The 27,286-nt window shown below is 37.4% G+C and overlaps 1 protein-coding gene across 1 annotated transcript in view; it reads right to left on the bottom strand.

Annotated features, from left to right (window-relative positions):
* Positions 1–27,286, bottom strand: part of SLC44A5 (solute carrier family 44 member 5) — a 105,306-nt gene that overhangs the window by 45,321 nt on the left and 32,699 nt on the right. Inside the window, exon 4 of the mRNA XM_035891742.1 lies at positions 2,552–2,600. Within this exon, the coding sequence (XP_035747635.1) occupies positions 2,552–2,600 (49 nt within the window). The remainder of the gene's footprint in view (positions 1–2,551; positions 2,601–27,286) is intronic.

The raw sequence follows: 27,286 nt of genomic DNA, 5'->3' as shown, positions 1-27,286 counted from the left end.
ACAGACAGGCTTTCATCTCCAGCACTATTAAGTGAAGTGAAGTGAAGTGAAGTGAAGCCAGATTGTTCTGGCAGGAGGCTTTGTAACAGAGAACTACTTTCAGATAGAATCCACTTTTTCGATGCATATTTCCACTGTACACTAACATTTCTATGGAGAACAGAGGCAGACAGTCTTGAACGGTGCAGAATGAGAATGGAAAAAAATTAAAGGACTGCAGTATGCAGTCATACCAATAAAAGACATCATCTTGATAGCATCATTTTGGATTTTCATGAGTTGGCTGGCTCAGAGTCAATCAACACAGCCATTGCATTTTAATGCTTTTTAATAAAAAGATGTCTGCATGAAATATACCAAATTCCACACACGACCCCCTTGAGAACGATGGTGCTAGCAAAGCACTACACACATTGCCTTCTTGAACACTCCTTTCATCCACCATTGTTCAACAATTTAACCACTGGCAACAGTTCTGTTCTATTAAAAAAAAAAAAAAGTTCATGTAACTGAATCTCCTTGCAAAGGATCCATCTGACAAAAATTGTGAGAGTAATCCAGTCTTTACTAGACATTAATACACCATTATTAAGACACGGCTTTCTGTTTCTCAGTTTTTCAGGCTTTTAGTGATTTGGGGGGCATCTTGGTGCTCAACAACTTCAAAACATCATTTCTACTCTACAGCACCTCCAAAAATGCATCAGCTTCAGCAGTCATGATGATGGGATGTGACCTTTTCCAGCTGTCTCTGCACCTTTCAGTGCAGATTTGTGCAATTTGCAGCCTATCTCCCTAGAAACCCATCCTCTCCATTTTTCAAAAATGAAGACAAACTTTCTCCCTGGCCAATGAAAACTGACAATGAAATCAAGAGCAGGGCAAATAATTTTATCAGCAGAAAGCAAAGATAGGTGTTTCCCCACCCACACTGTACACAGAGTTCTGCCAGTTATGGCAAGGCGTACAAACAGCTCTGTCCCCACCCACATATTCATTGCTAGCACTCATTCCTCTGGACAAAATTGTATGCTTTCAGCTTCCTAGTGCCTCTGCTTCTACAGAAAAGTGGGAAGGCCCAAAGTCAGAAACAAATTCAGGGAAGATGCCCATTTTCCTCCTATTGAACTCTTTGGAATATCTTCTGAAAAGGCATTTTGTTCATAGGAACTAGACAGTCTTTATTTGCTTGAAAAGACTGTGGTTTCTTAATCATTTAACCTTAGTCATTGGAAAAATGAATTAAAAAAACGCCAGTTCATTCACTGTCCTTAAAAAAATTAAATAATACTCTTCACTCCTTCAAGGGTATGTCAATAGTTTATTGCACAGTGCTGCACTGATGACCCCAAAAGGCCAGGTAAGTCATTTGGGTATCTTGCAAAAACAGTAGGTTGAATCTAAATCCAAGCGCACCTCATTGCAAAGTATGCTCAATAAGCATCAGTGCAGCTATCTCTGCCTTATGGTCTACTGGACAATGAAACCATACCCTTAATGCTTAGGGAACTGACCTTTTTTATACTGTTTTCAACAATCCTATCCCACCAAAGCGTTATAAAATGCACTGAACTTATGTGGTATAGTAGTGTTGTATTGTATTCATTTGGTTGTGTTTTTTAGAAGCTGCCATGGAATGTACAATTAGAATAGCACATATACATATACTTGGAATTGCAGAAGCTGTCACAGCAACTGAACAGATGTAACAGCAAGCCACAGTGCAAAACCAGTTTTTACTAACTGTATCACACAGTAATAGTAAAAACAAGAGAAGTCCTCCTGGCACACCATCACCAGAGTTTCACCACTCCCCATGCACATGACAGAAAGGCACAGTAATATACTGCTCAGAAATACCATTAAATTGCAATATTTTATGATCCAACTCTGCAGTCCACAGCGCCATAGGCAGTCTCACTCATTTCAGAGACACTCTTCACGCATGTACAAAACCGTTCACTCAAGTAAGGGTTTCAGGGCTGGGTCACTCCAGCAGCCAGCCACATCACTGACAGTACTTTACTGCTGTCACTGTTCAAGCACTACCTATTTTCTGCCAGGGATTTACCCTGCTGGCCAGCCACAGTACAAATGTAATGGTGCACACCCAGGCCATATTCTGGAGAGAGTTAAATAAATCCCTTGATGAGGTGACTACGGGAGCAGGAAAACCAGCTGCAAATTGAAGAACACAGCACGCCAGGGTTCCAGTCCTGTGCTGTACAGAAACAAGACAGACTGCATCCCATGGCCGTGGCACCCCAGAACATAACACCACCTCAAATGGTCCTATTTATACCAGCACAAAGTCAGACGGCAGGTACTAGACAATATGAGGCATACAGAACTGGCATTCAAATTGAAAAAACTTATGAGCATACAGTTAAATAATCCCCAGCAGTCATATATCCTCAAGGGTGGTAAGGCAGGTAATCTTCTGGATTTTAAAGAACTGCAGAATCAAATTAATAAGTTTTGTTAAAAAAAATTTTATCCCCTGTTCATGACAAAACCAAAAGAATTAAATAGAATGAGTTAAGATATTTACCTGTTATGAATAGGTCCTCTGAACTTTGGGTCAAATTTCCTTGGTTCACCTGCATTTAAAATAAAACAGTATAAAAATATGTCCTTATCTAAAATAAAAGCTATAGAGAAGGGGGTGTTAACAGCAGTTCTTGAAGAATATCTTCCATATATTCCTATTTAACCAGTTAAAATCATTTCATGCAGGCAATATCAGTAATTCACTAATACAATTACCTAGTTCTTGTAGATGAGATCAAAGCTTTTTTCTTCTAGCTTAAAAACATTGAGGGCCTCACATCTACCACATGATAAATTACCTTTAATGTACATCTTATCACTACACCTGTGCACAGTGTTCACAGTAGAAAGTATGAGAGAGAAGGATTATGTCTCGTAGTCACACGCTCAGTGTGTTCAGCAGCAAGTGAACCTCTGGAGCTACACTCTAAGTCCCATTGATTTTTCTCTAAAAGAACAGTTTGGAGTTATGCCTCTACTTAATGTTATACTTAAAGTCTTTCAGAGTTATTCTTACTTCCCACTGCTTTTGTTACAGGACTTTATAGACACAGAGTTGCAGGTTTGCCCTTTTTGCCTTGGGCTTATCAGATGACAAAGCATGGCTGGAGACTGCAGAAATTCAGTGCTGACCTTGCTCTACGTTACTCTGCACAGGTAGTGTGACTGCACTAGCTTCTCCAAAGCTGATGACGAGGTACAGCACCACAAAGCAGCCAGAAGAGCATGTGTCTCAAATATCTTCTCTAACTCTTAAGAGGATGCAGTGTAGGAAGCAGAGCAGGTTTTAAAGTTAAAGTTGGTTATGCATACATCCCTGAACATGGTTGCTGCTTTGTATGAATCTCAGAACGACTAGAAGGTCAAGTCAGATCCCTCCTAGAAACAGGCAGTAATATCTGGCCAGAGTTTACAAATGGAAGGAGTCACAGATGATAACATTTTTTTCACATGGCTATCCTGGTTAGCATAGTTCCAATTGATTCACTCTACACATAAGCAAACTATACTAAGAAACTGCCAAATACTAACTCACCAATCTGTGCTTCAGATGTGTATGGAAGAATTTAAATTTTCAAGTTTCAAGCTACTGTATGAAAAGAAAGAAGCCAGCCTTCATGCAGCAGACCAGGATTTGGATTTTTCCTTTTGAAGATAGTTATTCAGCTTGATGCAATTTTTTTAAGTTCAGTAATTATGGAGATTTATTGAACCAAACTTTGGGCAACGGAAAATTACTTCTTCTTTTAAACGTCAACACTACAATACAAATTACTGTTTCCAAGTGCTTTCTCACTGCCTTCTTAAGGATCCCCTCTTCTGAATCTACCTGGTATTAAAGGGTGTTACCAGCCTAAGCTTTCCCCCATCCACAGAAAAAATACTTATTTTCTTCAATTAGACAAGAATTCAGCAACTTCTCAAAAGCAGAATTTACTTATTAACTAAATGCCAGGCTTTGTTCTTGGTTTGTATCAGAAAAACCTTATCAAAATACACACAGACCAGTACAATAAACACAGCAGATAATAAAATTCTATTTGCCCTTCATCTGAGGCATTCAGGTCCACCCTACCAAGCTCCTAAGACAAATACATTTTAACACAGAAGAGACTGGGAAAGCTAAAACTTCGGAGGAGTGACGTGTGACAGCAGTGCTGGGGAGTGGAAGATGTAGGTTATGCTGTTACACAGGTACTAAGGGAACCTCCCATGGTCCAGAAAGCAAGTGTACCATAAAAATACCTAATGTTGGGCCAAAACCTGTATTTTGAAGAACTTTTTTGTACAGCAATTACTACAAAATAAGTATTTCTACAGAATAATTTATCTCCAGAACAATTCAGAGTCTGTAACATTACTCCCTATTGACAAGTTCTACCCGTAAGGCATACTGAAGTGAGCCTTTGTTTATTGCTTGTACAGGAGCCGAGTTCAGCATGGGTCACAGATGGCAATACACAGATACAGATACAGCCACACCAGATCACAAGAAAGACCCATTGAACCCATACCCTGTGTCTAGCAAGGGGCCATAGTGAATACCTGAGGAGAAATGCAAAACCAAGGCAAACATAGTGGTATTTCCCTAAAATTGAGATTACAGAGATTTGCAATCTGAACCAAAGGCAGTGACTTTGTATTTAATAGTTGTGGGTGAATTTCTTTCTCATTCATTTAATAAATCTCTATTTAACTTGCATGCACTTTAACAATCTGCAGTGCCCTACATCATGGGGCATTTCATCAGGTTAAGGAAACATTGAGGTACTACCTCCTTTTGTCTGTTTTAAGTTTGCCATCAGTCAGCTCATACCTATACGGCAGCAAGGCATGGCACTAACAATTTTACAGGTTATTATATTCCACTTTACTCATTTATCTTCAAGAGTCCCAGTCTCTTCAATTGTTTCTTGTACCTAAGCCATTCCATACTTTCAGTCATGCTTATATTCCTTTTCTGTACCTTTTTCAGCACTACTGTATATCACTGGAAAAGGAAGGGCCAAAACTGCACAGGTTATTCACCACAAATATTGGGTGCAATTTATACAATCATATAATGAGCTTTTCTATTTAATTTCAGTCCATTCCTAATAATTCTTTCTTACAGTCTACTTACTTTTGAGGGCAAACACTTTCACTGAATCCTCCATTAAGACCCCAAGTTCTCACTCCTGAATGTTAGTAGTTAGCTCAATCCCACTACTGGAGCAACCCATTCTCAGAAGCTATTCAATATTTTCCTTAGCGATTTGAACAATGAAGTAGAACGAACACTTTGAAACTGTGCAGGCGACAAGTGTTAAAATACTTCTGGAGACAAAATCAGATTTTGATAAACAATTTAACAATTCAAAGTGGTTTTCATAAACTGACAAAAGTTATTTAGACAAACTACATTCACAAATCCATACAGAATAATTGCTTTCAACAAAACTGATGAGAAGAACACTAAAGGATTACGGCAAGAACACTAAAGGATTACGGCAGACTACAAACAGCGTATGACTCTGCAAAGTGATGTCTTTCCAAAAAAAAGCACAACTCATTCAAGAAGTGTGAGCATGACTGGTGAAGTCACTGTTCCTTGTGCTTGGGATATGTAAGGCCTCCGTGAAAAACTATTTCTAGATCATGGCATTAGAACTTCAGAAGATACAAACTGGAGAGAGTAGAAGGACTGATTAAAGACACTAAGAGGTTTACAAAAGCAGTAAATTAATGGAAACTTCAGTGACTGTGATTAAGGGAAGGAGCACAAAACAACAGCCTTCAAATACCATATAAAAATGACAGTGACCAGTTGTTCTCAGCTTCCTCTATCAGAGTAGCTAACTTCATTTACAGCACCGATGGTTTAGATTAGGCATCAGGAAACCTTTCAGAACACATGGGCTATTATACACTGGAACAGGTTTTCCAAGCATACTTCTGAATTGTCCTCACCCTAAGCTTTTAAGAATGGATTAGACAAATACCTGTTTGGAATAGAATAGTAAGTGCACCATGTCTCAGCACAGAAATAGCCAAATGGATCTCTTGAAGTCCATCTAGCCCCACATTGCTGTAACTGACTGGTTACAGCCAGTTAAGACCTAGCATGCCCCAGATGTATTTTAACGTGCTTGTTTGCTTTTATATTTTCTCACACATCATGTATGTATTGTTTACCTTCCAGACAGAAAGGAGTGATTTCTGATCTGCTTGGTACGGCAACAATCTAGATTTTCAAAAACAGAATAGACTTTCAGCAGGGAAGCCACACACTTATGTTTTGCTTATAGATGTTTCTCCAGTCAGTCTGTGTTGTCCTGAGAAAGCTTGTTGGCAGGGGCACACTCTTGAGCTTCCAGAATGTCTCCATTAAGCAGAATGGTTTTATAATGTAATTAGCTGGGGAAGATGTAATGTGTTTCTACAAGTGTCCTCCTTTCCATAATAAGGTCATTATTAATAAAGTGTCCACCATTGTAAATAGCTCAACTTTTGTTATTTATGCCATACCTGTGTGCTTCTGAAATGGAACAAAGAGAATGCATGTCAAAAGATACATGCATCTGTGGAGCATATTCAGGTGTAGTAGGTGAACTCCCCAATACTGCTACAATGAAAACTAGTATCCTAAAAAACTAATGGATAGGCAAGAAAATAAAAATAGACAAAGCAAGCTCTGATTCAAATGGAGACTTTCATCTCCATCAGGCAAGCAGAGGGATGCTGTGAGATAATAACAGTCATTAACAGCAGTGAAATTATTGCAGTGCTTCTTCCAGGAACTGTTCCTCACTGCCAGCAGTCAGTATGCTTATCATGGCACGGTGCAGTGCAACACTACTCAAACTGTCTTCCTCCGTCACTTAGCTCTTGATATAATCCATTACAGAACATGGCAGTTTTCATAGAAAAAGGCAATGATATTCTAAGTTAAAAATACACCAAAATTGACTGACAGAAGTAGTCTGTAGCATCACTGGAATATTCCTTAACAAAACATGTGACACAGCAACTGTGATCGTAGTTTCATGGAACAACAGAAAAAAGAAAAATGCTGTTTGCGTCATTCTCGTTTTTCCAAATTAGATATCAAATTCCCTAATTAATTACTACCATTCTTTAAAAACTGAGAAGATTCTTTGGGGGTGAGGTGAGAATTATTTATGTTATTAGTATTTACGTAGCTCCCGGTAAAAACAAACTAATTCCTTAGCTATAAAAGCCCAAACATATTTAGAAAGCAAATTCCAAGCATTAGGAGTTTGGTAGGCAAAAAGAAAAAAGCAGTGGTGTGGGATAACAACTGTCATTTTTTTACTAGGATTAAAAACTGAGGTGATATTCACTTTTTGCAGATGAGACAGATCTATTTCACAGGCTGCTTTATAATATGAAACTTTTGTACATTGAATTATAATATCATTACAAGATATATTTCACAAGATATTTCATTTACCAATTCTGATTCCAAACAGCATATGAATTTAATTCTGCACTTCGTTAATGTAATAATTTTTTTTAAAAAAATCTAAATTACTTAATTAAAATAAAAATTGACAATATATATATAAAGTTTACCTTTGATCTGCAATTGAAATAAACTTGCAAATGTCATGCTGCAAAAAAAATTAGGATATTGCTAATAATTGAAGAAGTTATGGAAAACCATTTGGGGCTGGATCCAACCCCATTAAAATCAGTTGAAATAACCCAGTTGAAATAAATGAGATTTAGATCAGGTGCTTATGAATTATCATAAGAAAGCAGGTAAATTACCATGTTTTCCATAGTAGTTTTCTTCATCTCTATCCATGTTACTGTACCTGGATCACTTTAGCAAGCTGTGTGAGATATTAACCATAGACTCCTGTGTTGCTAGCACACTTTCGCCAGCAAGCACAGATACACAAACTACTATTGAAATAGATTTTAAAATAAAGCTGAGTGTCACGGACTTCTCCAATCAGAATGGAAATTCACAAAGTAGGCAGGCCTTTCTGTGAACAGAAAGATATCACTCAGTGCCTTGCTCACCTAACTCCAAGCCAGTCTGATAGTGTGAATGAAGAGGAATGACTCTTATCAGTTTGTATTAACCTACAATGCATAAGCAGAAAGGGAAATTCTTGCACCTGAATACCATTTGTAAAATAATCTTATGGAAGTCAATACAACTGAAAAAATTACTGATGATTTGCTAACTGAGGATAAGGTATCACACTGTCAGTAATTACTGTGCTTTTGTACCCTGTGGGAGAAAATAGTCTTTACATGTCACAGCTGGACAAATCTTTCTTCCTTTATACACGACTAGCTCCCCCAAAGTACAAGTCATGCAAGTAGGAAAAAAAAAAAGACTTACTCCAACACATTTAGTCTAAAATGTAAACTCTCTGCTGCATATCAAATTTTCATTCTCGTCAAGTGGAACATTTATTTCTAGAAGTAGTAATAATTTACTAAATTATTTTCTTAATAAAATATACATTTTGTATTTCTGCATAGCACAAAAGTGCAGAACAAAAGAGTTACTGCTAGAAAGTCTTAGCATTGTTAGTTTAGATATTGTAATGCCTATATAGCTAAAGTACAAGGCACTGTGATTAGTGTGTGTGAATCCAAAAGCCTGAAGCCATTAAAAAAAATATATAAGCTAGCAACCTCTCCTTTTAGCCACAAAGGAACAGAATCCCTGTGTGATCCTGATCGGTATGAGATTTCCATTGTCTGTGGAATACGATTAAAATACCAATTGTAGAATTCTGTAATGAGAAACACATACACTTGTATATGCGTTCCTAAAATAATTTTACAGACAGGGCTGAACTACATGCAGGAACAACAAAAAATAATGTTTTTAAGTCAACCCTTTCACTGTGTAGTACACAATGACAAAGAAGAATGCTCTCATATTATGTTTCACAAATGATACCTGTGATATGAAGTCACAGCCCATTTTGTTATTACAGAACTTAACAGATAGGTTCTAATGTTTACCAAATGAGATATTTAATATAACCAGCATCAGTAAACGAAAGTAAAAGTAATATGATGAGGATGTAGATTGATCTTTTGTGAAATATTAACCATTGACTGAACTCTCATACTTAACTAACTCCCAAGACTTCCTGCTATCCTTAGACAAGCAAAAAAAAAAGCAGAGAAGCCAAGTGCCTATGATTCTACTGTGCTCCTACTCAAGTTTGCACCTCTGTCAAAGGCTGCTTCAGTAAATCTCATTATAGTACAGTGACAGAAGGCCCTGAACAGACAGTGCTAAACACAGATGTACGCTAACTAACATGGCATTTGGCCAGTAATATATTACCCAACTCTAAGAAAATGCTATTTCTACCTTAATAACTATTAGTTTCTTCAGGTATCTTCCTTGGTGTTTGGTCAACAATTACAAGTGCCTGTGGCTAGAATAGGTGTGCCTTTTAAGGGAATAGTATTTTTATTAGAAAGGTGTTGGAGCTGTATGTGTATGAGCTGCTTCCCTCTACTGGAGTAAATAGGTATGTTCAAGTAATTAAAAGTATTCCTATGATAGGCCTCAGCAATAGTAATGCCTCCTTTAGGGCAAGCGTGCACAATCTGCTAATTCAATGCTCAAAGATACCAGTGCACAAGCCAACAAATTAGGCTGCTACTAAATGCTTGGGATGTATTAGGACTGAATGAGATTCATCCCACTTGATGTTTCTCTAAAAAATCATACGAAGATGCTTCTGCCCTTCTATTCTGGGTAGAGGTAGGAAAAAACGAAGTAACACAAATTCTTGCACAATTCATCTATCCCTTTCAGCAGCAGAAACTTCTTGAACATATATGAAAGCTTAATCTTTGCAAGGTTTATAGTCTAATTTTGCAAAGAAGCCAAATAAATGCTTGAGAAGTGCTACTGTTTAGTAGCAGTCAATTTAATTTTATTTAAAAGATTTTTTTTAGGCAATCTTAAGCTACATTGTAAGTTACATGTAATGGTCCTTATGCAGAAACAGCCTAATGATCCTAGTAATATAAAATAATACATTATTACTGTAGGACGGAAATGTGTAGAAGCAGTCTATTAAGTCAAAAGGTTGACATTAGTCAGCTCTTCCAGTAAGTCTTGTATCGGTTTACAGGCATACCAGGTTTTTTTTCCTCTTTGAAAGATTTGGGTATAACTTGTTTGTTATGAGATCATACACTGGTATGCACATAAATTTCAATTATAATAAAAGCACACTTATGATTCCTCACTTGTGTAGTAAAGCATACTAAATGGTGACCTTCTTTGAAATATCTTTTATCATGACAGCATGAGTCTTTCTGTTTTTTCCTCCTTCAGTCAGAAAAGATAATGAGGGGATGAATACAACTCACCCTGAATTCCATTTTTAAATCCCAAAGAAGACAAACTTTTCTGACTTTGGGTTGTGGTTTTGGTTTTTTTTTTATTTCCTATTAGCCATTCATGCAGACAGATTTTTTTTTTCCTAGAAGAACAATTAAATGTGTTCATCTTTTAAAAGCTGAGAATTCAGCAAAAAAGTCTCACTGAATGGATGCCACACGTTGAAATGTGAGTTAGCAATATCACTGCATTAAATAATTGTACTAGAGTTTTTAATGTCTTGATCCTATATTAAATCACAGAATAGATTATGTATGTCATGTTTGTTGGAAACCTTGCATAGCAGGAGAGATCCCTGTGGTTGTTTCTTCATGTGCCCACACATGCATATGAGCTCTGGTGCCTTGAGCATTACAAATTAATGAAGTAAATATCCAAAAACTAAGTAAAATATTTGTCTTCGCATTTGAAACATTAATTTAGGTTGAACAAAATGGTACAAGTAGAAGCTATTAGGGACAATAAAATAACTTAAGAAAAGGCAATATCAGGTGATTAAAGTCAGGGCTAAAGAGCGACTCTGGGTTCTTACAAAGGAATCCACAGCTCTATGTCACTTAGGCCATCTAACAGCAGTGAAACAGAAGTCTATCAAAACAGGATAGGGGCATCCAGCACACTGAGGCAGGCGATGATTATCTTGCCAGTAGAAAAACACTGAATAAATAAGCACATCTTCAGCTCAGTGTTCTACAGATACTTGGGTATCTAATTCTGGCCAAAATTCACAGCCCTGCATCCTTCCCTGGAGTTTCTGTCAAAAAACCAAACGAGGCATTCTTTTCTTAAAAATGCAGATGCCAGAAGAGATGATGGTGCCTGTCTCCTACTAAACAAAGAGACTGCTCCAACTCAAGATGCAAGAGATCTAAATTCAGACCCACGCTGCAGAACAGTAGACTGGAAGACATTCCCTTACATGTGAACAGAAAGGTACTCCATGCAGCTGTAAAAGTTACTATCAGAAAGAACACAATTACGTATACCTTTGGGTAGCTCATAGTGGATCAACCAAGAATCCTGTCCCTACTCCAATATTTAATATGTAACATACAGCCAGACCAGTAAGTTCTTTCTTTCTAATATGAAAAAATAATTTTTCCTTCCTTTAAATGTTTCAACCAAAAATTTCTTATTATGCCATTACACAGAATTTAGCTTTTTTCTGTTACATGACAAAAGTACTCTTATCATTTGCCTCATTAGAAATTCCCAGAATGCAGAACTTCAAAAAGATCTAACCAGTGGCTTCGATTGCATTGGCAATGCATTGGTAATGCAAGTGGAAAGTTATTAACAGTAATGAAAAACCATTTGCTCTATCACATGACAATCATCCAGATTTTGAAGCAAAACATTTTGCAATAGGTTTTTGATCAACTCACAAAATAGGAACTGCAGTAACAAATAGCAACCAGAACAGGCAAATTTTCATTAACATACAGTGCAATAAATTCTCCAATAAGGTACACACCCAAGGGAACAACTCTTTGCGGTACTATGTACTTGCTACTGCATGAGACTAGTGTGAATTCATTCCCTCTCTGGAATTTTCAGAAAGATTAACACATGCAAAAAAACTTGTGCGTCAACAGCAGAACAAATTACACTAGTTGAAATGTTCTGTCTTCTACATTCTCTAACCACTCCCACACAATTCTTCCAATTCATTACCATGTCCACACATTCCTTTCCTCTTGTAGTTCTCCATCAGCTTTCCACTACTTACTTGTTTTTCTGGAAAGGCAAAAGCATATGCAATGGTTGTTTTGGAATTACATTGTGACCACTGTGCTCAGGTTATTCGTCCATGGACAGCCTCCACTCAGAGTGTTCAAAGGGCTAACTAGGGAGACAATGGTCATGCAGGGCACACTCATGAACTAGGCAAAGTGTTGAAACCCAAATGATATTTGAATCCAGTACTGCCTTTGTACTACTCATGACTTGCAAAAAATTGCAGAGTGAAGAGGGAAGAGGAGGTGGCAGATGAGACAAACGGGTCACCTCATCACATAAGTGCCCTTTTCCTTATACAGTTATAGGGACACAAATCTTCACATGCAAGTCACAGTTCTCCATCCACGTTCAGTGTGAGTTTCAAAAACGACTGCCACTGACTACAGTGGAGATGAGATCCTTCAGCATTGCTCACAAACCAAACATCCCCTCTACAAGTCTTACTGAAGTACATGATAAAAGAAGAGGGGGAAAAAACACAACACAGTGAAAGACAAGGGTTTAAGGAGGTTTCAAGAAGACCAATGTACTATGTACTTCTGCACTGATTTTACCCATCATACAGCCTCCTTTGCTTCCCAAGCAGTCCGGGCCATAAGCACTACATAGGTACATACCATAAAGAGAATCGCCTAGGAATCCTGAGGTCAGTAACAGTCCAATGGAGAAGGCTGACCTTTTTTTCCACTGTGGTAAGAAAACCAAGCACTAAATTAGGCTCTAAGAATCCAAAACTTTAAAATTTATGTTACTGCATTGTCCTAATTAGTCATGTATCTGAAGCAGTATGATGTTCTCCACGTCATAGCCACAAGACAACGAGAATGACAACACATCATACACCCAGCTGACTATCAGCTTGTCCAAGAATTGTGCAATGTTTTTTTCCTGAGGTGGTGCCTGAACATGTTGTCCATGTTCACTTAAGATTAGACAAAAAATCAAAATCTGTTTGACCAGCATGATATGATCAGATTTCAAAGGTCTGCACCTAACATTCTTCTGGTACTAGTGATAACATAGGCTATTAGGCAGATTTTGAAATATACCAGTTGTCAAACAACTACCCACAGAAAGGGGACCGAAAATGTTTACAGTTAATATACTACAACTTAATTGATCACTAAACTGCAATTCTGCCATGCGATCAAGAATACTGATAGTTAGTGGAGGTTTTAAATTTCTCTAAACATCAAACAATAAGTTTTCCAGTAGTTTGGATCACCTACACAGCTTCATTAAGGCTTCCATTTCAATGTACTTATTAGGTGTTCCCCCAAATTCTTCTTTAGAGATGAAAAAATGACTGTTCTTTTGTCTCCCAGCTTCCATTTCTTATTCTTGTTCTGGGACTATTGCAGCCACAAGTTCTGTGGAATTTCCAAGCAAAGACACAGCTACCAAGAGGAAAGTGTGTGGGAAGAGTATTTCTCAGCAACCTCAACTATTCTGCGATGGTATGAGACATTTTGTCAGAGTGAGATTGGTCCCAGAAGACTCTAGAGAAACTATAGAGAAAAGCAAGCTATTCTTATACAGTTATATTTGATGTGACTGTTTTGTTAAATATCTCCTTTTCCCAACATTTTTATTTATTAAACCAGCTAAGAAGGGCACTTGGTCTGGAACATACTCACTTTAGAGAAAAAAAAGCATCTAAAATATAGTCTTTGATGATACATTAACTGGAAAAAGTGCTGTTTTGAAATAAGAATCAGATGCTTCCTACTCAGGATCAGAAAATGCCAGAGGTTTCCATTTCTAGGCTGCTTTACTCCAGTTGATCTAGGATGACAGACTTAGATAGCCAATGATTTTTTCTCCTAGCTGAGTCTCTAGCCCCAAATGCTTTATATCATTACATATCATTGCAACCTTTCCGAGTTTATCTTGTGCTGTAAAATGCTGCATGCAGATACCATACCATCTGAGACCTTTTCTATAAATCATTAAAATAACATTAAAATAACACTTTCATATCCTCAGAAGGAGGGTATTATCTATCAGCAATTACCATTAATAATTAAACCACTGCACTGTTTTTACTGGGAAAGGAAGTACAATTATACACATTTCTCATATACAAAAATGTCAGGTGGGGGAAACAAAAGCTGGATTATTCTGGACTTTGTGTACATCATCTATTTGCCACTATTTTATTTGTACAGATGCATTCAACAACTTTGCAAGCAAGGGGACAGTCAGACCCACAACCTTCTGAATAAACCAGTGTTGAATTCACAAAAGCCATCTTGAAACTGCAGTAATCAGAGCCTTAACAGCAATGCATAGTTTTGAAGATCTGTCCTCCTCTGTATACCAGGCCTTTTCTAATGGCTGCTGATTCAAACTAAGAATGGCCAATGGTTGCCTGGTTTTGGTTAGCTGAATTTGTCTAGTGAGCTAAGATTCTCTCTGAAAATGAAATACCAAAGATCCTAATTTAATAGGTTGTCAATGTCCAACATAAAATGTACATAGCTATCATGTGTCTCATGTTGTTCCATAACCCCAAATGTAACTAATATTTGATTTTTCAGTCATGATTACTTATCCAGTTCTCAGAAGGCAAAACAGTAAGATAAGGTTCTATCCTTTCTTTTTTTCTTCCTTTTTTTTTAAACATTTTAAAATGCAGCTTGTGTCTTGAAAACCACATTTTAGATGTTTGAATTTTGTGGACAGTTACCTCAGATTTATCTCCCTTTTTTGGCTCTGCATCTTGGAGACTCAATTCCCGGTGTGTACTACCCTGTTCCTGGTGTAGTACACGTGTACTACTCTTCCATTTCAGCAGCCTTCTGGCAACGTGCCTGTTGAGCACGTTCAGCAGCTGATGAGTTCACTTTTACAACTAGAGCCCCACTTTTATGAGGAACTGCATTCCCGCAGGTGAACATAGGAATTTGAAAATAATTTTCTGGTTTTTTGGACAACAATAACAAAACCCTCATCACTATTACCATAAACTACATAAGCCTGATATCAAAATCAAAGGGAAGGCATAAAACAAGCAAGATAACCTTCAGCTCTGGAACAAGTTGTAATTTATTGTTAAAGGGAAATTAGACTATTAATACTCCTCTACAGTACATTTTTAGGAGTAACAAAATTTATTCCACTAAATATTTAGCACTCTAGTGGATTCTGACCTTTGATAATGACTATAATTTTCTGTGAGATGGAAGCTTGGTGCCATGCGATTAATTACTTAAAAATGGAGACAATTCACAGGTGTTCATAGATGTTCCATTAAGAACTAAGATCAAATAGTGATTTAAAATTGGCTCTTATTGCCTGTTAGTTTTTTATGCCAACAATTATCCACTAGGAAACAACTGTTATATTCTATACTGTACCTTCAAGTTACCACTCATTTAGCAAAGTCAAAATTCCTTTTAGATGTAAACGGAGTACCGTAAGTAGCATTGCAAATTATGTTTTCCCTTCTATTTGAGTAGAAGGATTTGAATAAAAACTTTGTAGTGTCAGTCAGTTCAAACCCAGATAAGTGATATGAGGGTATTCCTTGGTGTAATCTACTGACAGAAGTATACATATGAAGTTCCGCTTCTTTGAATAACATTAAGAAATTACAGTAATTTCTAAAAATTGCAAGTCAGACATCCTGATTCACTCAATAAACTTCTGCCTCTCAACCTCTGTTTTTCATTAGAATATATAACTATTCACACCCACAGTCCTTTATTCTGGGGGAAAAGGCGACACAAATCTATAAAGTATGTTCTTACAAAGTAGCACAAAGTGTCTGGAAGAATTGTCTCTAGCAATTTAATGTATGGCTTTTGGAAACTCCAGCCTCAGCCACCCAGTCCATGAGAATCTGGCCTTGAAATTTCACCCAGCTATCCTTAGCTGCTTACAAGAGAAACCAGAAAAAACATCCAGAAAATTGTCCTGCATAGCTTGGGAATTAGCACAATTTTACACAATCTTCATCACAAATCTTTGGATATATTAATTACCTTTATTGGCAAGCTGTTGCAACACGTTTTCTGTGGTTCCCCCCACCCCACCCCTGCATTTTGTATCTGAAATAAAACCATTCTATTTCTTAAAAAGAGACCAAAAAACTGGAAACCGAGCAAGATGTTTTCTGCCCTCATTCAGGTCTGTGCCTTAGGCATAGCTTTTTGGACTCACACATGACTAAGAGTAGTACAAGTGCTGTGGCCCTGCAAGCACTCAGCCCCCAGGCTTGGCGGCCTGCAGAGAAGCCTCAGCCTCGTGCTCTCTGGTCACCACTGGCGCAACTCTAAATCATGGAGCTGTTCTACCCTGCTCACCCTGCCAGACCTGGCCCTTGCCCTGACCCCCCAAGCCGTGTAACCAGCCTGATGCCAGACTTGCCAAGGGCCTGGGCTCTCTCCTGGTCCCCAGGTTGTCCCTGCTGGCTTTGCCAGGGCCATGGGACAGGCCCCAGCCCGCGAGGCCCTGGCTCTGCCAGCCAAGCCATGGGGCTCCCAGCCTGCCTCCCCCAGGCAAACCATGCCCTGACAGCAGGACGATTACATAAAGAGTGACTAATTAATTTTTCTCAAAGAACAACATACCATAAATTCAAGTGTATTTAACGTTAGTAAAACATTTTCTCATAAAAGAATCCCCCTCACAATGATTTGAAGGTTGTTCTACCCAAACATTGCTGAAATACTGATAGATCGTGTATGCAGAGCAGTATCTGGTAAATCACACTACATTAGTCTGGACAATTTAACACATCACAAGCATGTTGATAGTTTAAAGCATTTCTAAAAGCTAGAAAATGTTTTATTTTCCCTTTACAAAAGGTGTTTTTTGAACCACACACACAGAGTTTTGTGTGAAAGTCTAACTGCCCAATTGCATAACCAATTTTTGCACTTGGTTACTAGTATCTGGTATGAGATTTGAATACAAAAATAATTGATTGTGCTTTAGACTAATTACAATGTTAGGCAAACAATAGATTTGTCCAGAAAATGAGTGACTCATGGATAAGATTAAAAAGCCTTATCATTAGACACTGGCTAATTCACTGCCTATTCTCTGTATGGATACATGCACCTTGCAGAGATAGTCTTTTTAAAGAAAAAAAGAATGGTATAAAGAAAACTATTCAGATGGAGATTTGGTGACTTGTGACTATTGCTGCTTTAACAGAGGTTAAAATTTATGTCTATATAACACTGTACATAAGATGCACTATTACGAATGCCTGCCTTTCTGAAAGCAGTCTGTGTACAGCACTCTGCCTGGTATAATCAACAAAGCACCAGCTCTCCGTGGTTGTTTTTGAACCATTAGATACGCAGTTACAAGTGGAGTTTGTAAGATTATGTTAATTAGATTCAGTATTTTAATAGGCAGCCACATTTTCATTTATTTTGCCTTCATTTCTGAGACTACTGCCATTTACTGTAGGATGTGCTCTGCAGTCTCACCGGTGTTAACAATGGCTCTGTGTATCTGGAACAGTGAGTATATTCACAAAACGATAACACAGGCAGATTTAATTTAAGAATTTATTTGAGCAAATAAATCCCTTATAGTTGCTTAGAAATGGTCAGAAGTGACCCTTTGTTCCAAGTTTTTTCTGCTTATTAATAAAAAACAGACTTCCACTATATTCTCTATTTTGTCTTCATAAAAAATCCTCTGGAATCAAAAGCTTGAGTTTAAACAAAGCGAAATGTGTTCTTAGACAGAAGAAGGGGGCTCTGACTACTGATGTTTTCTGTCTCTATAGACCCCTAAAGGCAGAACATGTTATGCCAAGTTGGTCTGCATCCATTGAGCCAGGTTCTATTCCTAGGTAATAAGACTGTTAATAATTAAGTAATCCAACATTAGTTAAAGGTTTTTGTTCCTAAAAGGAACTTGTCAGCATTTCCAACATACACAATTAATGAGATATTGCTACACTGACACAGAAAATAATGTCTCTATACATTTAATTATTAGGTGCTACAATAAAAAAAAATACAATTGGAATGGTGATCTGAAAATTGCTTGAATTATTTTGGATGTAAGTGGATTCAGTCTGAAAAACTTCCCATTAGCTAGATACCTGAAAAAGCTGATACATGGCGACTCTCTAACCTGTACACAGGCTAACTTGCAATGATATTCTGCAGACATGCATCCCCAATCCTCTACCCAGAGCGCTGTGGGTTATGAGAAAAGTCTTTCTGTGAAACAATCCGTTCCTGCAGAAGGAGGTGTTGTTACTTTGCAAAGTACACAGAGCTGGCTCAGATTGCCCCCTTCATTTCAGTAGCAAAATACATTATGTGCTCAACTGGTTTGCAGATTTCCCAGTTTGTGATGCAGTTAAGAACACATTTTCTATTGCTGTTGGTATATCAATTTAGAACCAAAACAGCTGAAAAATATAATCCTGCATGTAAATTCATGGACATAATGGCATAAATAACAGTCCTGAATGCTCAGTCTAGGCTGAAATGCTATAAGAGTAAAACCCATATATAAGAAACATTAGACGTGGATCAGTCATAACGTATTTGGAACTAGTGAAGAGGTGATTACAAAAGATAAAGCCTATAGGAACATTTCTACAATGCTTTCTACATCCTAAACAATATGCTGTTCAAAAGAAAGGCAGTGCTAACCCAGCCCAACATCTACTTCCATTATAAGAATGCTAGCATGGGCCTTAGTAGCATCTTAAGAAGAGAATGTTCAGGATCCAAAAGCTGAGCAGTTTGTAAAATGTAAATGCTGGTTCAGATCCTCACTGTTGTTTAAGAGGGAAGAGGTACTCTTACAGACTTTGTAGCAACTCCAGACTACTGCTCACACTTTATACACAAATGACATGAAGTGTATTCCAGCTCCTTGGGGGGTGGTGGTGGTGGTGGTGGTGGTGGAAATCACAGCCCACTATGGATGTGAATATTTAATGTGAATGTTTAACACATGAATATTTTACAGACTGAAAAATAACTTGTGTAGAAGAAGTATCTCAAAGACAAATCAAAACCAGACCAAAGTAGGAGGTAAATATGATTTGGGGAGATTCTTGGAATACGTATTAATCTTAGCAACACTGAGAAAGTTTTTTAAGAGAGCTGCAAAAACATAAGAGAAGATGGAACCCATAAAAATAAGGATTTGTTTTACTCTGCTGAAAGATCAGAAAATTCCTTCCCAGCCTCAGAAGTGAAACATGCCTCACATCCTTATAAAAAGTCAGAGACAAAAGAGCATTCTACACTCCCAGGCTGAGCTTTTTGCACTGCAGATGTCCCTTAACATTTTAAGAACAACAGTAAGCAATAAAATCATAATGGATATACGAACTTGCTGACTGGAACTCCTAGTACTACTTTCTCACCTTAAAATGCTTAATATTAGGCATAGATGCCTGAAAGTTAGTCTCTAGTTTAATCTCCAATGTATTCCTATAAAAGGATATCTTATATTTGGTAAACATTAATAATTGCATAGATTATAACTGGAAACTAGAGCTCCTGCTCTTATAAAAGACTATTGGGACAAAGTTGTAATATCCTGTGAAAACTGTGAGATCCTAGGAATCAGAAGCAAAGTAAATCCTGAAAAATGAGCCTTTAGCATAATATTTTTGCTGCTGAATCCACTGCAATGCTTTTTTCTATCAGAGGTATCTGACACTGAGAAGTATAGTCAAGGAATATTATAATAATAAACAATAACTAATAAATTATTATTGTTGTTGTCATTATATGTCCTAATAAAAACCGTATTTAAAGTGGCACACATTAACACTCAGGTTACTTACAGCTTTCTCTGCCACGTATGAAGTCAGATGCTAGTACACAGATACCAAGAAGATGTACCAAAGTATGTTCTGTCTTTGATTCTTGCCAAATGCTGCAAAACACGAAAGCCTAACATTCAGCCATGAAGGTGCAGCTAACATACTTTGCTACACTGAAGTTCATAACAGTAAGACAGGTTTCTGTGGCTAGTAACTCTGTTACTGGTGCCACGAAGAATTCTACTCTGTCTTTCCCAATGATACACTCACAGAATGCACTCAGGATGCATTTACTTGCAGACAGGGCAGGTCCCAGCACTCTTTTCACAGCCTTTAGATACCATGCTTAAATCAGAATGGAGCTTACAGAATGCATTACCCTAGTACGTTAATCTAACCTCATGAGACCTTGAGGGAATTGCACACCAACACAAATTCCATGGCGTGCAGTCTGAATTTGCCTTCTACAGTGAACCACCACACCGTAGTATTCATTCTGTTGAGCCTCTGGTTGATATGAACAAAAGGTATTGCGAAACTAAACTGTCAGCGTGTGAAGGGAAGATTTCACAGTGCATGCTTATACCCTACTTTTTACTTAGCATTCTGTTAATCCACTAATCTCTTTAAAAAAGGAAGGTGAGGAGAAAGACACTATATCCGTACTATTCTACGTATAAATGAGAAATACATGAATTTATTATCAGCACTCACTAAATATTCCAAATCTGCAGGGAAGCTAAAAAAAATACTATTAACTAGCAACTTTGCAACAATTGTATTTTACATAAAATTTGTTTCCATGTGTGTCTGTGAGCATACACACATACAGATTTAAAATTGTAATTGGAAGGATTTTCTTCACTGCAACTCTGAAATGCAAGATTTTAACACTCTGGGGTGATGCGTGTCCATGTGTTATTGCATGATAACACTTGCATCACCTATACTTAGCTAGCGGACTACACACTTCCTTTCTAGTTCAGCAGAAATGACAGTTCTGTTAAGACAGCAATCCCTTTGTAATAGGCAGATCTCCATGGAATTCCTCTGGCTAAAGTATAAGCAGAACATGTGCAAGGATTCATAATTTATATTCCAGTAATCTGTGACCTCCAATGTTCCAGACCCTGTAATCTTTTTCCTGCTGTACCCTATGTCCTTCAATCCTCATCTTCCTAGTTCACATGCCCTTAAATTAATCCTCCATCCTGAATCCCAAATTCTCCCTTCTCTTCCTAACCACATTTTTATTGTTATTCTGCTGTGCCATATATGCAACAGGGCTGCTCCTGGATGACAGGTTTTCGTTCTGCTCAATCTTAGGCTTAAAAGTGTTTTATATATTCAGTATTCACAGACCTCATATTAAGTAGGATGTAATTTAGTCTCAGCTATGGTGATGTTCTTAAACCATTCAAATCATTCTCTTTTGCTTTAGGATGCCACTTGACTGAATCACTCTTTGAATTTGTTTTGTTGTCATTTTACTCCCAATTAATATCACCCATTTTTCCACATATTCAAGCTAGCTTGATGTGGATCAAGCTAGCACAAAAAATGCTGTCTTGAAGAAAACATTCAGAATCCAAGTGTTAGAAAACATTGTTATTTGCCAGAATACTGAAACTTAAAATCTTAAACAAACAATGTATCATTTTCCAAGGGATGCAGCTCCATCATCCCAACTCTACCTAGGCAGCTGTTCTGCTTCAGCTAATTACCAGAAATCTGTAAAGGTAGCTTATTCAAACTGTTCTGCTAGTCCAGTTCCAGATTATATTCCCCAACCGATATTCTGGTCTTTATGTGTCTGATCCATGTCTGCTTTTAAAACCCCTGAGTTTCATTTTCATTCAACCTTCTCTCTTCTGAAAATCCATAGTAGTTGTGGTATATAACCCAGAGATCTAAAGATTTAAAATGTGTGTAACTTTTAGGATGACATATTCCTTTAACTCAACTGGTTGAGAGAGATGGAAAAACAGAAAAGGTACTCGGGCATTTCATCAGTCCACTAGGGAAAGTAACTACAAGTCTACGACATCAACTGGTTTAATCTCATCAAAAACATCATGTGGAGACCTTGTTCTTTCAACAGTTAACACAGCTTCCACTCACAGATTTTTTTTGAACCTTTAGATTTTACTCCTGAAAATTTCACTACTTAAAGTTAAAAATTCAACTGTTAGTTGTAGTGATCTTTACAAACTACCTGTAGGTTACAAATTAAACAACCATTACATCAGTTGAATCAGGAGTATGAATGTCAAAGATGGCCATCAGTAATATATAGGGAAGGATACAAGAGCAAGAACAAAGGTTTATATATTTACATATAGAGATTGTTAAAGAATACATTTCCTTCAGGATATTCTTTTTCAATTTATATCAAATCTGCAAAATGTCAGTGGAATAATGTCATAAAAAACTATTTTAAAAAATTATCCTGTAACAGTCCATTGCACATCATGAAAAGAAGAAAAACACTGCAGTGTAATAAACAATATTATTAAGGATAGCATTTTAAAAGGTCCAACTGGTTAAGTAAAAAAAACCCCAACCCAAAAAACCAACTCATATAAAGTTTTATACGGCTTAAAGAAAAAACGTAGACTAAAAAATCCGGACACGCTCCTCTTCGCAACAAAAATAACAGAAGTTTGTAACTGATTTCAGCTGGATTAGGACATTTTGTAATTAAGCATGTATGTAGAACTTTGGAAAATCCTAATAGAATTGCTGTAAATTCTATTACTGCCTTAAAATACAAACATATGAAAGAATGGAAAATTACAGTGTGTTTGTGCATTTTAATAACAGCTGGTTTAATGAAGAGAGCTGGTCTGAAATCAAAAGGCTACCTAAGAAGGTACACGTAGACCAAACAAATAAAGGGAAGACTGAATATTAAATTTGCCTGCTATACCTTAGAATGCATAGCACAATTAAATATCTCAGTGAGCAGTAGCATTAGTCTAATCTCCTCTGAATTGGTGTCCTTTACAGTGTACCATCCTCCACTAAAACAAAAGCAGCTCTTCATGTCCCCTAAAATATTCTGCCAGTCAAGAGGCCTTCTGATTGGCAGTCTATTGCAGAAAGTAACAGGTAAGAGTGAAATCAACATTCAAACAATACTGTAAATTAGGTAAGGTAACCAGAAACCAGTTTGAGAATAGAGCACTATTCTGTAGAAATAACCCTATGTTGGCAGAGAGATTAATAAAAGGACATACCAGAAAAGGACTGTTATAAGAAGAATAAAATTTTTATATACATTCCTTTCCTGCATGTAATACAGCATTACGAATTTGAAGGTTGCAATTCTCAAGCCAATGGTTCATTCCCTAGTTTCATCTTTAAAAGTTTTTGGGATCACCCTAAATCTAGCAGGGAAGTTCTTGTTGAGTTCCATGGACGATAGGCCAAAGGCAATTTCCTTCAGAAAGTGCAAAGACTTTAACAAATATTCAATTGCATAACTCAGTGAAATAAAGATAGAAATTATCAACGAAACTTAAATCAGTTTTGTTTACATTTCTGTCTAGTTGGTGAGGAGAACTTTTCCAATAATCTTCTGAAGCTCTCCTTTTTTTTTCCCTCCCCCTGTTGTGTTAAATGTATATGACATTTTAAGAATCTTGGTGTTCAGCAAGATCTGTTATAACAAGAGGGAATTATGAGAGTAGTCAGACCACCACAGAGACTTAATTCTATTTTAGAAACAAGACTTCTAAAGATATAATGGAGAGATAAAGTAAAAACTTCAGTAAGGCTGAGAGGCACCTGAAAGAACAGCACCAAAGGCTCAGCACACATATGCCCACTATGCCTGCTACAGACATCTATGTGAGATTTTTGCTTGTAAAAGGCGGAGGATAATGATGACTGAAACAGTCAAAGACTGGCCTAAGCCTTTAAAGAGTTTTCAAGACTCAATTAACTTTTAATTAGATTAAACTCCATTGGTTTTGAAGTAAATCAGGGTTTTTTTGTGGGTAGAAGGACCCCTAATATTTAATTTTGACAGAAACTTGCAATCAGATGTGAAGGTGAAAGAAATGAAACATCTACTGCAAAAAAAGGTAAATGCCATGCTGCAGGCCCTGTAATGTAACTATTGCTTGTTCAAATGTGAAACCATAATCTTTTAGTGTCTACTACAGTCTGAGGCTACTGAAAAAAAAAACCTGCCTCAGAGCAACTCCAGAATCAGTATCCAAATAAAAATACAGAAGCGTCTGAATTCCTCTTCACATACCAACCTTTTGCCACTCCATCAACTGTTTATTTCCATTATTAGGCACGTTAACACTTTTGTTTCAACTAGCACATGACCAAGTTTTCAGATCATATCAAAAGCTTGAGAGGACCTTCATACTCAGGGATCTGATTCCAATTCTACTTTTACAGTAGTATCAGCCGTATTCTGGTCTAAATAAATTGGTATAAATCCAAAATAATTCACTAACTTCACTTGACTTGCTACAGTTTTTAATCTATTTAGCTAAGATCAGATTTGTGTCCTGACTTGCTTAATTTGTTCCATGCCATTCCCACAGGCTTCATTAGGCTTGTGTGATATCACACCAACAGACTGTAAATTCTTTTCTTGAGGGAAATACTAAGCACAAACTTGCTCAGTTTTTGTGTTTAAAAAGTGTATTGTCTAAAATGGAGGTGGGCTCACCACCACTTTGCGTGATTAACACCAAACTATTCTTATTGGCATTATACAGACTGTTTGCCAGCTCAAAAAAAGAGTACAAAGCAAAAACCAGATGTTACAAAAACACAGCAACACATTTTAAGAACTAATGTAAAATCACTGACAGTTATAACTAGTGCTTCAGTAAAATGAGAATGTTACAACAGCTATCACCCTCCCTAGACAACATTTCTGTTGTCTACTGAGCTACTACATATTATTATAGAAAGGTCTCAAAACTGAAATTAAGTTGGAGGTCCTAATGCATGAGGCATTGCATAAACCTGGAATTAAAACGATTCTTAAGAACCTGGTACAATACTTTGAAACACTGTGTTAAATTTACACTTTAACGTGGAAATTATAAAAAAAAAAAAAAAGTATGCTTCTTTGAAAACAGCAAAGTCAGTCCTTGGTGTTCCAAACAGCTGACAAGCCACTTCATATTATTAACAAGTAAAATCTTGTAAATAAGAAACAAAGAAGAAAATGATAATGCTGCTGGTATTGATTAAAATACCATTTATTGGTGCTAACACTAGAAGGAAAAAGAGGATAGTATGATAATCTGATGTTCCTTCAGATGCTGGGAACCCTAAGCTGCACAACATTGGATACAGACCTCAAATCAGAGCATGGCACGCCGTCATCTGTGGAGAAGTTCATCAGCATTTTGGTCTGTAGAGGTCTTACAAGATTTTCTTGGAAGAAAACAACTCTATTCACCATTTGTACGGTCAACAAAAGGATGTTCTCGTGAGAACATGCTGCTTCACTTTACAATAAAGCCAAGGCCATGCGGGTGGTGTCAACGTGGCTGCTGCTGGTGCCAAGTGGGAGCTGCCTATGGCCCCTTCATTTCATCAGCCAGCTGAGGTTATCCTGCCAGCAGAGGATACGCGCAGCACATCATGGGCCTGAAGACTAAGCTATTCATGCAGCAGATCGCAGTGCCTTTTCAGGTTAACTGTTATGTGGATTACTCATGCCTTGATGTACAATGGTCCTCCAGCTGGGACCACTACAGCTCCAAAGACTAAATAATATAAACAAATATATTTTTATACTCAGATATTTACATAATTTCTGTCGTTTCATAGCCAGGGCTTTTTCAAAGAAAAGTCACGGAGTGAATTCAAGGATCAAAACCTTCGGGTTATCCATTTAACAGGAGCAATGGAAACAGCTGTAACAAAGACACCATCTTCCATTGAGGCACCCTGTTGCAGCCACTTGAGTGTCAGCTACGGGGTTACGGTTTCAAGCTTTAGCCTCTCTGAAGCATCAGTGCATCAGCTAGCTGGAATTAGCATAGCTCTAAACTTTCAACAATGAATACTAGCATGCATGGACTTTAAATGTATAGACATTAGTCCTCCCATGACTATGGATATGTTGACTAACACATCTTATTAATAAGAACACTGTTTATATGTGCATTTTCTAAGTATTCTACAATAACAGTTGCAAATCTTTTATAATTTGCTCAGTTAAAAGGACCGATTATTGGTTCCACAGGAAAGGGCCCACATTAGTCTTTACTGTAAGGTGAATGAGACTTGAACTAGCCTGAAATAATGCTTCAGAAACCTTCTGTCTCTACTGCTTCTAAATTCCATCTTCTGTTTTTTAAAAAAAGACAGATGGAGTTCTTAAAGAGCAACTTAAATTTGTGTTGCCATCACTACACACAGCAGCAATTCCAAGAAAAGCTACAAACATTTGCACTGAAAATAGAAAAAGTTTTGAGTTTTTCTAATGTTTTAAGCAGCAGACCTTATGCTAGAGAAAAAGATGCCAAAGATAAGAATCAGAAGTTTCCTGACTGGCCTTTTACTATTTTCTGAAAGGTTTTCTCCACTGTAGTAATCCAGTGTAGGCTGGCCTAAGGTGAAGGGACAGGTCTATAAACTGAACTAGGGGCCTAAGAAAAGAAACCATTTGAGGGATCCTATTACAAACAGGCCGCTGCATGGACAGGAATGTAAAAGTTGTGAGATCACAGTCAGTAAGCCAAGGGGAAAACAGGACTGGTAGACAGGTACACTTGCTTGCTGGGGGACACTTGGTTTTGAGTCTGGGAGAGTACTGACTTTATATTGAACAGCTCTCAGACAGAAAAAAAAAAAAAAACAACCCAACAAAAAAATAATGCTACTGCAAAGACTTGAGCCCAGGTTTCTCCTCACTCCAGTAACTTTTGTACTTGAATCCTGCTTTGCATTCTGCTCCATGCCCTGCCCCCTGAATGGAGAAACAATTACTATCCAGCCTAGTCTACATATAATAATTTGGGCTCTTGTCCAGAGTATGCAGCTTGCACCCTGACCCAAGATGAGGGCACTTTATCCAGGACTTTCCTTGGTCTTCTAGCCAAAACATACATGAGAACCACCCTGTTGACATTTTACAGCAGTAAGCTGTGATCTTTGCAAAACAGCTCTGAGTGGTGCAAGCTCACATTTAAGTCTCATAAATTCTGAATCACGGCAGCCCTGCAGACATATCCTAGCCCTACTATGTCCTATCAGCCAGCTATCAAGTATTGCATGATCAGCCAAGTTGTTTTCTTTTGTTTTTCTTTCTCAGGGAAGTTTCTTTCTTCTTATTGTTTTACACTCCT

Source organism: Egretta garzetta, unplaced genomic scaffold (genome assembly GCF_000687185.1).
Source record: "Egretta garzetta isolate BGI_Z169 unplaced genomic scaffold, ASM68718v1 scaffold163, whole genome shotgun sequence".
In the NCBI taxonomy this organism is placed as follows: domain Eukaryota; kingdom Metazoa; phylum Chordata; class Aves; order Pelecaniformes; family Ardeidae; genus Egretta; species Egretta garzetta.
The sequence above is the reverse complement of the archived record's forward strand: the minus strand, read 5'-3'. Positions and strand labels throughout refer to the sequence as shown.